The sequence below is a fragment of the Aotus nancymaae genome, unplaced genomic scaffold (assembly GCF_030222135.1).
Source record: "Aotus nancymaae isolate 86718 unplaced genomic scaffold, 86718_ANA_hifiasm-v0.15.2.pri h1tg000108l, whole genome shotgun sequence".
NCBI classification, from domain to species: Eukaryota; Metazoa; Chordata; class Mammalia; order Primates; family Aotidae; genus Aotus; species Aotus nancymaae.
In genome coordinates, this window is record NW_026988523.1 from 30,069,333 (window position 1) to 30,084,120 (window position 14,788).

At 39.3% G+C, this 14,788-nt stretch overlaps 1 protein-coding gene across 11 annotated transcripts in view; it reads left to right on the plus strand.

Annotated features, from left to right (window-relative positions):
• The window catches only part of RPRD2 (regulation of nuclear pre-mRNA domain containing 2), a 110,849-nt gene that overhangs the window by 61,192 nt on the left and 34,869 nt on the right, over positions 1-14,788 (plus strand). For 6 of the 11 annotated variants that reach the window (XM_012462578.3, XM_064370507.1, XM_064370509.1 and 3 more), the window contains exons 3-5: positions 12,455-12,555; positions 13,425-13,502; positions 14,736-14,788. In XM_012462578.3, coding sequence (XP_012318001.1) covers positions 12,455-12,555; positions 13,425-13,502; positions 14,736-14,788 — 232 coding nt within the window. The remainder of the gene's footprint in view (positions 1-12,454; positions 12,556-13,424; positions 13,503-14,735) is intronic. The other 5 variants (XM_012462581.2, XM_012462584.2, XM_064370510.1 and 2 more) reach the window with 1 other exon arrangement.

Here is a 14,788-nt window from a genome sequence, read left to right on the forward strand (position 1 = left end):
AGTTTTTTATTCAGACATTTAACACATGGCACATGTTACTAAGAACCTATAAGATAGCACATTATTCTGATGACTTCTCAGCAATGAGATATTGATAAAGAGACTCTTCTGATGAGATACAAGATTATGGCATTTAGTTTTATTTATTTTAACTGTGACATCTGGACATCTCCTCTTATACTTTATCAACTTTATCCTTTGAAGTAATTTGCTAATACCTTCCTGTTACAAGAGTAAGGGGGGTGGCACTAGCAGAGAAAGCATCTGTTGAACATCCTTGCAATTCTATAAGGTCACTGTTGAGCATCCTAGTAATTCTACAAGGTCAGCCAATTTTTTTTTTTAAACTTAAAAATCAAAGAACAAAAGCTTATGTTACTAAGTATGTTATGTGGTTTGTGGTGATTATAAATTCTGTGAAAATTGACAGAAAATTGGCACTTTTTTTTTTGAGACAGAGTTTTGCTCTTGTTTCCCAGGCTGAAGTGTAATGGTGCGATCTCGGCTCACTGCAACCTTCTGCCTCCTGGGTTCAAGCAATTCTCCTGCCTCAGCTCCTGAGTAGCTGGGATTACAGGCATGTGCCACCACACCCGGCTAATTTTGTATTTTAGTAGACGAGGTTTCTCCATGTTGGTCAGGCTGGTCTCAATCCGCCCACCTTGACCTCCCAAAGTGCTGGGATTACAGGCATGAGCCACTGCACTTGGCCAGTAGTGGCTTTTTAACCACCCAGGCTGGAGTGCAGTGGCATGATCACGGCTCACTGTAGCTGTGACTTCCAGGGCTCAAGCACTCCTCCCACCTCAGTTCACCAAATATCTGAGACTACTGGCATGTGCCACCATACCTGGCTAATTTCTATATTTTTTGTAAAGCCAGCATTTCACCATGTTGCCTAGGCTGATCTTGAACTCCTGGCTTCAAGCAATCCTCCCACCTCAGCCTCCTAAAGTGCAAGATGCGTCTCAAAAATATAAGAAAGAAAATGATAATATCCTGTTGTCATTCATTCAGGTACTATTTAGTAACAGCAAAGAAACAACAATGAATAAGTAACTGTTTTGAAGAAAACAGACTTTATAATCATGACTTGACTTCTGGCAGAATTGTCAACCATCTTTTATAACAAACGAGGAGACATTTGTTATAAAATAACTGCATCCTAAATAATAATAATAATAAAAAAACTTCATCCTTTACAAAACATAAGCAGAACCATGTATTAAAATGGCAAAGCTGACATTAACCAACATGCCAATAATATTAATACTACATGATCTCAGCGTTTAAACTAGGACTCTGGAGAAAGGCAAATGTGCTCTTGGGTAATTAGCTCCCCCTAGCTTCTGAGATAGATTTTCTCTAGATGAACACATTTTCTATTTAGGCCACAAGAAATCCCATAGGTTAAGATGAAACAAATTGTGCTCAAAGATCTCTAAACACACAGAGAAACAGACCACCACAATTGAGAACCCACCGATTTAGGTTCTCCAAAAATAAGTTTCAGAGATTGGAATTATCAGACAGAATGTATAAAGCAATGTGTATGAAATGTTAGAGAAAGATTAAATGGAGTAACAAAATGAACAACGGTAAGGTTTTTGGATAGACAGGAAAAAGAATCTGTAGAGACTCTTGAAAGAAAAGAGAATAAGCAAGAATGTAGTTGTGAAGAAATCAGAATGCAACAGGAGAAATAAGGAGTAGGGAAGATGAAGGCCAGGCGTGGTAGCTCACACCTATAGTCCCAGCACTTTGGGAGGCCAAGGTGGGAGAATTGCTTGAACTCAAGAATTCAAGACTAGACTGGGCAACATAGTGGGACCTCATTTCTACAAAAAAAAAAAATACAGATTAGCCAGGTGTGGTGGTGTGTGCTTATAGTCCCAGCTACTCAGAAGACTGAGGCGGAAGGATCCCTTGAGCCTGGGAGATTCTGTGCAAAAGGAAGTAACTTTTGAGTTCTTTAGATGATAACACTGGCTGAGAACACTCTAAAAGCGATGACAGAAATGAATCTAAGATACAGAAAGCAATAACATATACTAAATAGCGTAAGTAAAAATTTTATACCTAGTTATTGTAATGAAATTATAAGACAAGCAGTTTTAAAAGCATCCAAAGTTTACATCTACTAGGATAACTATAATTCAAAACAAACAAAACACTAGAAAATGACAAGGCTTAGAGAGGATGTGGAAAAATTAGAACCTATGTACATTTCTCACAGTAACGTAAAATGGTACAATTGCTGTGGAAAACAGTTTGGTGGTTTCTCAAAAAGTTAAACACACGATCCAGCAGTTCTACCTCTAGATATATACCCCAAAAGAAATGGAAACAGAGACTTCAACAGATATTTGTATGGGCACGTTCATAGCATTATTCACCTTAGCCAAAAGGAAGAACAATCCACATGTTCATCAGTGGATGAATGGATAAACAAAGTGTGATGTATACAAACATGGAATATTCTTTAGTCTTAAAAAGGAAGGAAATTCTTTTTTCTCTCTCTCTTTGAGGATACAGTGAGAAGGAAATTCTTTTTTTTTTTTTTTTTTTTTAATACAGAGTTTTGCGCTTGTTGTCCTGGCTTGAGTGTATCAGTGTCATTTCGTCTCACTGCAACCTCTACCTCCTGGGTTCAAGCCATTCTCCTGCCTTAGCCTCCTGGGTAGCTGGGATTACAGGTGCACACCGCCATACCCGGCTAATTTTTGTATTTTTAGTAGAAACAGGGTTTCACCACGTTGGTCAGGCTGGTCTCAAACTCCTGACCTCAGGTGATCCACCCACGTCAGCCTCCCAAAGTGCTGAGATTACAGGTGAGCCACTGCGCACAGCCAAAACGGAAGGAAATTCTAATACATGCTGCAACATGGATGAACTTGATGACATTATGCTAAGTGAAACAAATCTGTCACAAAAGGATAAGTATTATATGATGCCACTTCTGTCAGTCATCTTTAGTAGTCAAATTCAGAGATAGAAAGTAAAATGGTGGTTGCTGGGGAAAGGAGAGAATTGGGAATTATTGTTAAATGGATGTAGCATACCAATTTGAGAAAATGAAAAAAGTTTTGGAGTTTGGTTGCACAAGTATGAATGTACTTAACTGTTGAACTCTACACTAAAAAATAGTTAAAAATTTTTATGTGTATTGGGCCGGGCGCGGTGGCTCACGCCTGTAATCCCAGCCCTTTGGGAGGGCGAGGTGGGTGGATCACGAGGTCAAGAGATCGAGACCATCCTGGTCAACATGGTGAAACCCCGTCTCTACTAAAAAAAAATACAAAAAATTAGCTGGGCATGGTGGCGCGTGTCTGCAAGCCCAGCTACTTAGGAGGCTGAGGCAGGAAGAATTGCCTGAACCCAGGAGGCGGAGGTTGCGGTGAGCCGAGATCGCGCCATTGCACTCCAGCTTGGGTAACAAGAATGAAACTCCATCTCAGAAAAAAAAAAAAAAAAAAAAATTATGTGTATTTTACCACAATTTTTAAAAAAAGAATGACATTACACTTCATTCTGGGTAATGGAACAAGACCCTGAATCTTTTAAAAAAAATAATAAATGAAATTCTGGTAAATACTATGAAAGGGTTGAACCTTGAAAACATGATGAAGTAAGCCAGACACAAAAGGATAAATATTGTGTGATTACATTTATCAGAATACCTAGAATTGGCAGGTCCATAGAAAAAGAAGATTAAAGGTAATCAGGAGCTGGTAAAAAAAGGTAAGGGGGAGTTATTGGTACAGAGGACTGTGGTCTGAATATTTATATCCCCCCTAAAATTCATATGTTGAAACCTAATCCTCAATGTGGTGGTATTAAGAGGTGGGGCCTTTGGGAGGTGATGAGGTTTGAAGGAGGTAGTGAAAAATAATAGTGATAATTGCACAACATTGTGAAAGTAGTTAACTGCCACTTAATTGTACATTTAATGGTTGAAATGGCACACTTTGTTACATATATTTAACCACAATTAGAAAATGATTTTTAAGAAAATGCAGCCAAAGAAAAAAGATCAGTATAAAAGGACTACAATTAAAGAGTAATAAGCCAGGCGTGGTGATTCACACCTATAATCCCAGCACTTTGGGAGGCCAAGGCAGACAGATCACAAGGTCAGGAGATCTAGACCATCCTGGCCAACATAGTGAAACCCCATCTCTAATAAAATACAAAAATTAGCCTGGCATGGTGGTGAGTGCCTGTATAGTCCCAGCTACTTGGGAGGCTGAGACAGGAGAATTGCTTGAACCCCGGGAGGCAGAGGTTGCAGTGAGCCACGATGCACCACTGCACTCCAGCCTGGTGACAGAGCAAGACTCTGTCTCAGAAAAAAAAAAAAGAGTAATAGTTGGGGCTGGGCACGGTGGCTCATACCTGTAATCCTGACACTTTGGGAGGCCAAGGTGGGAGGATTGCCTAGCCACGGAGTCTACAACCAGCCTGGGCAATGTGGCAAGATTCCATCTCTTAAAAAAACAAACAAACAAGCAAAAACACAAAATTTAGCTGGTTGTGATGGCGTGCACCTGTAGTCCCAGCTACTCAGGAGGCTGAGGTGGGAGGGTCACCTAAGCCTGGGAGATTGAGGCTGCAGTTAGCCAAGTTTACACCATTGTACTCTAGCCTAGGGGACCAGAATGAGACCCTGTCTTGGGGTGACAGGGTTGGGGGAGAAGTATAATTGGAATGATCATGATACAAAGAAATGAGAAATGTTTGAGGTGATGGATAACCTATTATATACTCTGATGTGATTATTACATGCTATAACTATATCAACATATCTCATATACCCCAAAAAGATACACATCTACTATGTACCCGTAAAAATTTTTTAAATTTTTTTTAAAAAGGACTACAGTTAAACTGATGACAGACTTCTCAACAGCAGCAATGGAAGCCAGAGGCAGTTATGAAAAATGTTTTTATAGCATTGATAGAAAGTAGCTGTCAGTGTAGATTTGCATACAAAGCAAAACTACTTTCAAGAACCAGGAAAACATAGATAAACAAAAACTGAGATAATTTACGATCAATAAACAGATCTCTCTCTCTCTCTGTATATATGTAATATATAATAATGTGTATTATAAACACATACACACACTTTTTTTTTGACCAAGAAGAAGCACTGAACCATCAGCAAACTTCTAAATAAGTTTTATACTGGGAAGTTAGCAATATATATAATACTATATGTAATATGTTACACATAATATATGTGTGTCTGTGTATATATATACACACACACAGAGGCATATAATTTTTTTTTAACCAATTAAGAAGCAGCACTGAACCATCAACAGACTTAATAAGTTTTTTCTCTGGGAAGTTAGCAGTAAGGATGGTGAGTCATGCTAGCAATAAAATATATGAAGTATCTGGCTAGGCACAGTGGCTTACGCCTGTAATCCCAGCACTTTGGAAGGCCGAAGCGAGTGGATCACTTAAGGCCAGGAGTTTGAGACCAGCCTGGCCAACATGGCAAAACCTGTCTCTACCAAAAATACAAAAATTAGCTGGGCATGGTACTGCACACCTGTAATCCCAGCTACTAGGGAGGCTGAGGCATGAGAATCGCTTGAGCCCCAGAGGTGGAGGTTGCAGTGAGCCAAGATTGCACCACTGCCCTCCAGCCTGGGCAACAGAAAAAAAAAAAGGAATGTTTATAAAGAGTTGATTGGAACATGGGGAAATGTTGGTTAAGTCAAAATACTAGAATAGAATGTTTTGTGTGTGAAGAGAGTTATGGCCTTACCTAAGTTAGGGCATACTTTGTTTTATTGTGCATTGTAGGTAGTATGGTTGTTTTTAGAAATTGAAGGTTTGTAGCAGCCCTCTGTCTGTTGGTGCTATTTTTCCAACAACATATGCTCATTCATGTCTCTGTGTCACATTTTGGTCATATTTGCAACATTTCAAATTTTTATTATATCTGTGGTTTCCTGTGATCAGTGATGTTACTATCTTAAATTGTTTTTGGATATTCCGAACTTCACCCATGTAAGACAGTGAACTTGATTGATAAATGTTATGTGTGTTCTGATTGCACTAACCCTCCATTCTCCATCTTTTCTATCTCCTGGGACCTCCTTATTCCCTGAGACACAACAATACTGTAATTAGAACAGTTAATACCCCTACAATGGCCTCTTAAGTGTTCAAGTGAAAGGAAGAGTCACATGTCTTTCACTTTAAAAAGCTAGAAATGATTAAGCTTAGTGAGTAAGGCATGTTGAAAGCCAACATAGGCTGAAAGCTAGGCCTCTTGCACCAGACAGCCAGGTTGTGAATGCGAAGTTCTTGGAGGAAATGGAAAATGCTACTGTAGTGAACACACAATTCATAAGAAAGCAAAACAGCCTTATTGCTGATATGAAGGAAGTTAGTTAGAAAGATCAAGCTAGGGGCTAGGCACGCTGGCTCACACCTCTAATCCCAGCATTTGGGAGCCTGAGGCTGGTGGATCACGAGGTCAGGAGATCAAGACCATCCTGGCTAACACGGTGAAATCCTATCTCTACTAAAAGTACAAAAAGTTAGCTCGGCATGGTGGTGCACGCCTGTAGTCCCAGCTACTCAGGAGTCTGAGGCAGAAGAATCGCTTGAACCCAGGTGGCGGAGGTTGCAGTGAGCCAAGATCATGCCACTCCACTCCAGCCTGGGCAACAAAGCAAGAACCATCTCAAAAAAAGAAAAAAGAAGATCAAGCCAGATACAACATAAAGCCAAAGCCTAATTCAGACTAAGGCCCTAACTCTCTTCTATGAAGGTTGAAAGAGGTGAGGAAGCTGTGGAAGTAGGTTTATGAGATTGAAGGAAGGAAGTCATCTCTGTAACACAAAAGTGTAAGATGAAGCAGCAAGTGCTGATGTAGAAGCAGCAGCAGGTTATCCAGAGCTTCAGCTAGGATCACTGATGAAGGCGGCTCCAGTAAACAGCAGATTTTCAGCCTTCTGTTGGAAGATGTAACAGCTTTCTGTTGGAAGATGCCATGTAGGACTTTCATAGCTAGAGAGAAGTCAGTCCTTGCTTCAAAGCACAGGCTGACTCTCTTTTTAGGAGCTAATGCAGCTGGTGACTTTAAGTTGAAGCCAGTGTTCATATATGATTCTGAAAATCCTAGCGCTATTAAAAATTATGCTAAATCTACTCTGCCTGTGTTCTGTAGATGGAACAATAAAGCCTGGGTGATAGCACATCTGTTTAAAACATGGTTTGCTGAATATTTTAAACTCAATGTTGAGAATTGCTGTCGTTCAGGAAAAAAGACAACAACACATTCTTTTCAAAATATTGCTATTCATTGACAGTGCACCTCCTTACCCAAGAACTCTGATAGAGATGTATAAGGAGATTAATGTTATTTTCTTGCTTACTAACACAACATTTATTCTGCATCCCATGGAGAAAGGAGTAATTTGACCTTTCAGTTCTTGTTATTAAGAAATACAGGACTGGACGTGGTGGCTCATGCCTGTAATCTGAGTACTTTGGGAGGCCAAAGCAGGTGGATCACTTGAGGTCAGGAGTTCGAGACCAGCCTGGTCAACGTAGTGAAACCCCGTCTCTACTAAACATACAAAATTAGCCAGGCATGGTGGCACATGCCTGTAATCTCAGATACTCAGGAGGCTGAGACAGGACAATCGCTTGAACCCAGGAGGCAGAGGTTGCAGTGAGCTAAGATCGTGCCATTGCACTCCAGCCTGGGCAACAAGAGCAAAACTCCATCTCCAAAAAAAAACAGAACGAAAGAAATACTGACTGGGCTTGGTGGCACACGCCTGTAATCCCAGCACTTTTGGAGTCCTAGATGGGAGAATATCTTGAGCTTAGTAGTTTGAGATCAGTCTGGGCAACATTTCAAGACCTAGTCTCTATTATTTAAAAAAAAGTATAAAGAAAGAAATACATTTTGTAAGGCTATAGCTGCTACTAGTAGTGATTCCTCTGATGAATCTGAGCAAAGGAAATTGAAAACCTTCTGGAAAGGATTCACCATTCTAGATGCCATGGAGAACATTTGTGATTCATGGGGAGAGGTCAAAATATCAACATTAACAAGAGTTTGGAAGAAGTTAAATTCCAGCCCTCATGGATGTCTTTGAGGGGCTCAAGACTTCAGTGGAAGAAGTAACTAAAGATGTGGTAGAAATAGCAAGAGAACTAGAATTGGAAATAGAACCCGAAGATGGGACTGAATTGCCACAGTCTCATGATAAAACTTGAACAAATGAAGAGTTGCTTCTTATGGATGAGCAAAGAAAGTAGTTTTGCTGGGCCAGTGGCTCATGCCTGTAATCCTAGCACTTTGGGAGGCTGAGGCAGGTGGATTGCTTGAGCTCAGGAGTTTGAGACCAGTCTGAGCAACATGGTGAAACCTTGTCTATACTAAAAATACAAAAAATTAGCTGGGTGTGGTGGCAGGTGCCTGTAGTCTTAGCTACTCGAAAGGCTGAGGCAGGAGTATTGCTTAAACCTGGGAGGCAGAGGTTACAGTGAGCTGAGATTGCGCTACCACACTCCAGCCTGTGCAACAGAGTGAGACTGTCTCAAAAGAAAAAAGGTTTCTTAAGATGGAATCTACTCTAGTCAACATGCTGTGGACATTGTTGAAATGACAGCAAAGGATTTTAGAATATTGATGGATAGAGCAGCAGCAGAGTTGGAGAAGATTGACTCCAATTTTGAAAGAAACTTATGGGCAAAATGCTATGAGGCTACATTGCATGCTACAAAAAAATCTTTGTGAAAAGAAGAGTCAATTTATGTAGCAAACCTCATTGTTGTCTTATTTTAAGAAATTGCCAAATAAAACTTCCTTTTGTTGAAAAAAGAAAAAAAAGTGGAAAAAAACATTTGCCAGAGCCACCCCAACCTTCAGCAGTCACTACCATGGTCGGTTAGCAGCCATCACCATCAAGGCAAGACCCTCCACTAACAAAAAGAGTATGATTTGATTTGCTGAAGTCTCAGATGATTGTTAGGATTTTTTTAGCTATAAAGTATTTTTTAACTAAAATACATATATTGTTTTTAATACATAATGCTACTATGCACTTAATAGACTATAGTATAGTGTAAATATAACTTTTTAAAAATTTATTTGTTTTTAGAGACAGTCTTACTCTGTCACCCAAGCTGGAGTGCATGGTCAAGGCCCACTGCAGACTCAAACTCCTGGTCTCAGGTGATCCTCCCACCTCAGCCCTCCAAGTAGCTGAGACTACAGGCATGCCCCACCACGTTTGGCTAATTTTTGTATTTTTTGCAGAGATACATGTTGCCCAGGCTTGTCTTAAACTCCTGGGCTCAAGTGATCCACTGGCTTCAGCCTTCAAAGTGCTGGAACTGCAGGCATGAGCCACCATACCCAGCCTAAACCTTACAATTTTCTAGAGGTTTATTAACTATAAAGAACAGACTCGGGCTGGGCGCGGTGGCTCACGCCTGTAATCCCAGCCCTTTGGGAGACCGAGGCGGGTGGATCACGAGGTCAAGAGATTGAGACCATCCTGGTCAACAAGGTGAAACCCCGTCTCTACTAAAAATACAAAAAATTAGCTGGGCATGGTGGCGCGTGCCTATAATCCCAGCTACTCAGGAGGCTGAGGCAGGAGAATTGCCTGAACCCAGGAGGCGGAGGTTGCGGTGAGCCGAGATCGCGCCATTGCACTCCAGCCTGGGTAACAAGAGCGAAACTCCGTCTCAAAAAAAAAAAAAAAAAAGAACAGACTCTACTCTCATTTCTTAGATTAAAAAAAAAAAAAGTCATGTGTTGCTTAACATCAAAAATATGTTCTGAGGCCGGTCGCGGTGGCTCATGCCTGTAATGCCAGCACTTTGGAAGGCCAAGGCAGGCCGATCACTTGAGGTTGGGAGTTCAAGAACAGCCTGGCCAACTTGGCAAAACCCTGTCTCTACTAAGAAAAATACAAAATTAGCCAGATATGGTGGCAGGCGCCTGTAATCCCATCTACTCGGGAGGCTGAGGCAGGAGAATCGCTTGAACTCGGGAGGCAGAGGTTGCAGTGAGCCAAGACTGCACCATTGTACTCTAGCCTGGGTGACAGCAAGACTCCGTCTCAAAAAAAAAAAAGAATATGTTCTGAGAAATGCATCATTAGGGAATTTTATCATCCTGTGAACATCATAGAGTGTACTTACATAAACCTAGAAGGCATAGCCTATTACACACCAAAGCTATATTGTGTAGCCTGTTGCTCCTTGGCTACAAACCTGCACTGCATGTCACTGTATTGAATACTACAGGCAACTGTAACACAGTGGTAAGTACTTGTGTATCTAAACATTATAGGACACAAAAAATTGTGAAAAAGCATAAAGAAAAATCCACTCACTTTCACCAGATGGAGATCTACAAGATATCAAATTCAGCAGTACTGTCTTAGAGTCTTTTTCTTCTGTAAATGTTACTTTTGCATTTGAAACCAGTCACACACATAGTCAGGCATACCTTGGAGACACTGAGGTTTCAGTTCCAAACCACCACAGTAAAGTAAATATTGCAATAAAGAAATGTCAAGATAAGGGAAGGGAGTGGTATTTTGTCATTTAACCTAGGAAGAGTTTGTTAATGGATTTTTAGAGAACAAGCTTTCAGTGTTTTGTAACTCAGAGATTAGACCAAGCATGCAGGTGAATCGTTTGAGCCCAGGAGGTTGAGGCTGCATTGAGCCAAGATCACTGTAGTCTAGCCTGGACAACTGAGTGAGACCCTGTCTCAAAAAAAGAAAGAAAATTGTAAGGTTTAATACAATTTTCTCTGTTTCTTATATAAGCCATTCTTAGGCAGAAAAAGAAAAAATGATGTTATAGAGTCATAGACTCATGCTTGAAAGAGGCCTTAAGGTTAACATAGCTTTTTTATTATTATTATTATTTTAAATCTTATATTTCAATCTCCATATGGTTTGGTGGATTCACTTAAGGAGAGGTTAAGTTCATGTTTTGTCTTTTGACAGATCTATTAAATTATTAGAATGGTTTCTGTTCTTTGGCAGATCTGTTAGAATAAAATTTCTTTTCCCTACAGCTTTATTCTTTTGTCCTTGCCTTGCTTCCTGAGATCGCACCAGTTTGAGTCCTCTTCCTTACAATGGTTATGCCCTTCCTGCATTGTTTTTTCTATTCTACATTTCCATATAAGACATAATTTAAATCTTTACTTAAATTATTAACTTTATTGGTATTCCCTTCTACTTTAACACTTTTTTTTTTTTGAGACAGGGTCTTGCTTTGTGACCCAGGCTGGGTTGTAGTGGTGTGATCATGGGTCACTACAGCCCGGATCTCCTGGGCTCAAGCGATCCTCTTGCTTCAGGCTCCTGTGTAGGGGGTACTACAAGTGTGTGCCACCACACATGGCTAATTTTTTCATTTTTAGTAGAAATGAGGTCTCTCTCTGTTTCCCAGGCTGGTCTCAAACTTCCAAGCTCAAGTGATTTTCCCACCTCGCCCTCCCAAAGTGCTGGGATTAGAGGTGTGAGCCACAGTGCCCCACCACTTTAAGTTTTGTGGGTTTTTTTGAGATGGAGTCTCACTCTTGTTGCCCAGGCTGGAGTGCAGTAGCATGATCTCTGCTCACTGCAACCTCTGCTTCCTGGGTTCAAGTGACTCTCCTGCTTCAGCCTCCCAAGTAGCTGGGATTACAGTTGCCCATCTAGTTTTTGTATTTTTAGTAGAGACAGGGTTTCACCATGTTGGCCAGGCTGGTCTCAAACTCCCGACCTCAGGCAATCCACCCGCCTCAGCCTCCCAAAGTGCTGGGATTATAGGCATGAGCGACCATGCCCATCCAACATTTTTTAAAATGAGGTAGCCAACTTGAACCAGAAGCTCATCTGTGAATGAAACAGAATAAACCAATACCTTTCACTTACCTCATTCTAATTATGTATTCTCATAGTATTATATGGTAGATTTTTAGAAAACATTTTACAGTATATGATTGATTCATTAATTTTTTTTTCTAAACCTTTAAAAAGAAAATATATAGCATTGTTAAACCTTATCTTCATATTCAGTACTACTGTAATTGTTTTTTAGTATTTGATTTCATCTTGTTGGGTTCAACCTATCTTTTAGATTGCCGGTCGTGTCCACACATTCCCAGCCCTCAAGTTCATATCTATCAAAGCTCTCAGTATATCATCTGTAGCTTCATTTATGTCATTTATTAAAGTACTGAATTGGTAATTAATTTAATTGGTAATTATTTTAATTTAATTCTTAAAATCTTAAAAGTTTAAGATTTCTTTAGTCCTGGATATTGTAGAAAGAAATGTTTTGAAATAAACGTCAGAAGAAATTTGGAAAATAATCTTATTGACAACTTTATTTTCAGACTTCTAGTTTGGAATATAAGTCAAGGTTTTTATAGTCTGTATTACTTTTTCTTTGTTTTCAGAGATCCATCTGTCTCCAAGTCTGTAGAAAGAATCTTTAAAATCTGGGAAGATAGAAATGTATACCCAGAAGAAATGATTGTGGCATTGAGAGAAGCTTTGAGTAAGTGTCTTTTTCTCTCCTAAAAGAAAATTTTGAGTCAGTCTTTTCAATTATATATATTTTATAGATCTAGTCATGTTGTATAATGGTAAAATATTAAGTTTTGAATCTAGCCCTATTTGTTTAAAATTAAATACTTAAGAAAGATCTAGATCTGGTGGAATTAAAATTTAAGTAGAATTGGTTTTAGGGTTGGGGATTGGATTTTGTTTTTTAGTGTCTGATAGCCATCTGGTTATTTTAGTGATGATAGCCATCTGGTTATTTTCCTGTATTTGCATTGAGTGTTTCAAATGGTTCATCGTTTATGTTAATAAATACTGCCCTGTGCTCTTACTGTTGGAGAATTTTTGCACAGGATTTCAGTTCTTACTAAGCTTTTTGGTAGTAAGCATATATCGGCAGTCTTTAGACTGTCTTTTGATTTAGATTTACAGTAAGTTGTGTACTTGTTTTGTTAAAAGGAATTTAATTCTTATGTATTATATGCATGTAATTAAGTTATCGAATAGAAGTTGGTGACAATCTGCTGCCATAACCGTCATTTGACTAGAAATTTGCTTTAAAAATAGCATCTTCTAAGAAGCTGTTAAATTCTTAATTTTAATTTGTTAATTGGTATTTTTAAGCCTCCTGCCCTATTCTTTTCGGAATTGGTGATTTCGCTGATAGTAAAAATCATGTTTATTTGACAGCTTCTTAGATCTGGTAGGAATTTCTATTTTTTTCATAAAAATAAAAGAAAAGGAAAGAAAGAAACAACACACAGTCTCGGATTGCCTTTTTTCATGCTGCAACTTTGGCACTGAAGTGGACAGACAAAACAGCTTCCCATAATGCCAGATTGCAAAAACTGAAATGTTTTCCAGGTACCACTTTCAAAACTCAGAAGCAGCTGAAAGAAAATCTGAACAAACAACCGAATAAGCAGTGGAAGAAATCACAAAGTAAGGAACAAAATCTCAACTAATATAAAATTACCTCCTCTTTTTGGAGCAGAAGAAAATGTAGACCATTTGACATCGTACCTGGCATAAACCATGGGCAAGCCTGTGTTTTCCAGGCCTGGGAGGCTCCCAGTGACCTATGCTAAACAAGCCATCAAGGAGCTACTTCTAAAAAAAACCAAAACTACACTATTAACAAAGGAAATGCAGAAAAAGGGTTTAATTCAGTGAAGATTCAAGAGTAGTTGGGGGATTGAAAGAAGAAAAAAATACTTGAGAGTGTCCGGGCTAATTTTCAGGTTCAAGGATATATGATGTTAGAGGCAGCTGGCATTAAACAACAGAGCTGAAGAGGAGACTAGGCATTCAGAAGCATTTCTGTGGGAACCATGAAATCTCCAGATTTGGGGTATATACTCTACCAAATTAGACATGGGCCTCAGATCCTGGCCAGAAGCTTATTCTCTAATGGGAGCTCCTGTTATATTTATCATATGTACCCAGCATGAGATCGAGGGAGTGGAATACTGCATGTGATAGGCTGCTGTGGGCAAACTGAGGAATATTGAGAGAGACTTAAAGGTGTGGAGGGAACAAAGTAAAAGACAGTGAGAATTGGGAGGTGAAACAAGACACTTGAGATGGTTTTGCTCCAGCAAGCATATGATATCCATCATGATTAAGGGAGTTCTCAGACATCCTTTTGGTCATAAATTGCATGCTTAGGAACAACAAGAGTCATCATTTCAGCCAAAGTTCAACCACAATGGTAATATACTTAGAAGTTTCCTTGCATATTTTTACTATGAATTGAGTCAGCAGAAAAAGAAATTCAAAGGATAAATATGTAGGAACAGGGCTATTTGTCACTAATTTTCTTCAGTCAGTGTTCAGGATTAATTGGATGTTGCATTCCTGAACACTGTTAATTTGAGGTATTAAGATCCTCTTACACTCAGACTAGGGGAAAAAAAGTTCTTGATGTATCTCGGTGTCTCCAAATCAATAATTCTAGGACTTTATGACTTCGAGGGTCTGTTGGAGGTAAGTAGGTTAGGTCTGTCTAAATAGCTTATTTTTACATTGACCACCAAATTTCATAGTCCATTATGACTTAAATATGCATGTTTGCTGTATGTTCAGAGTATATCATTAACTATAGAGCTAAAATTTTTCCTGTTAGTCAACTTTTTGTGTCTGTATTCTTAATGACCTTTTGTTTAATTCCAACAGCATCTACAAATCCAAAAGCTGCTCTCAAGTCTAAGATAGTTGCTGAATTTCGA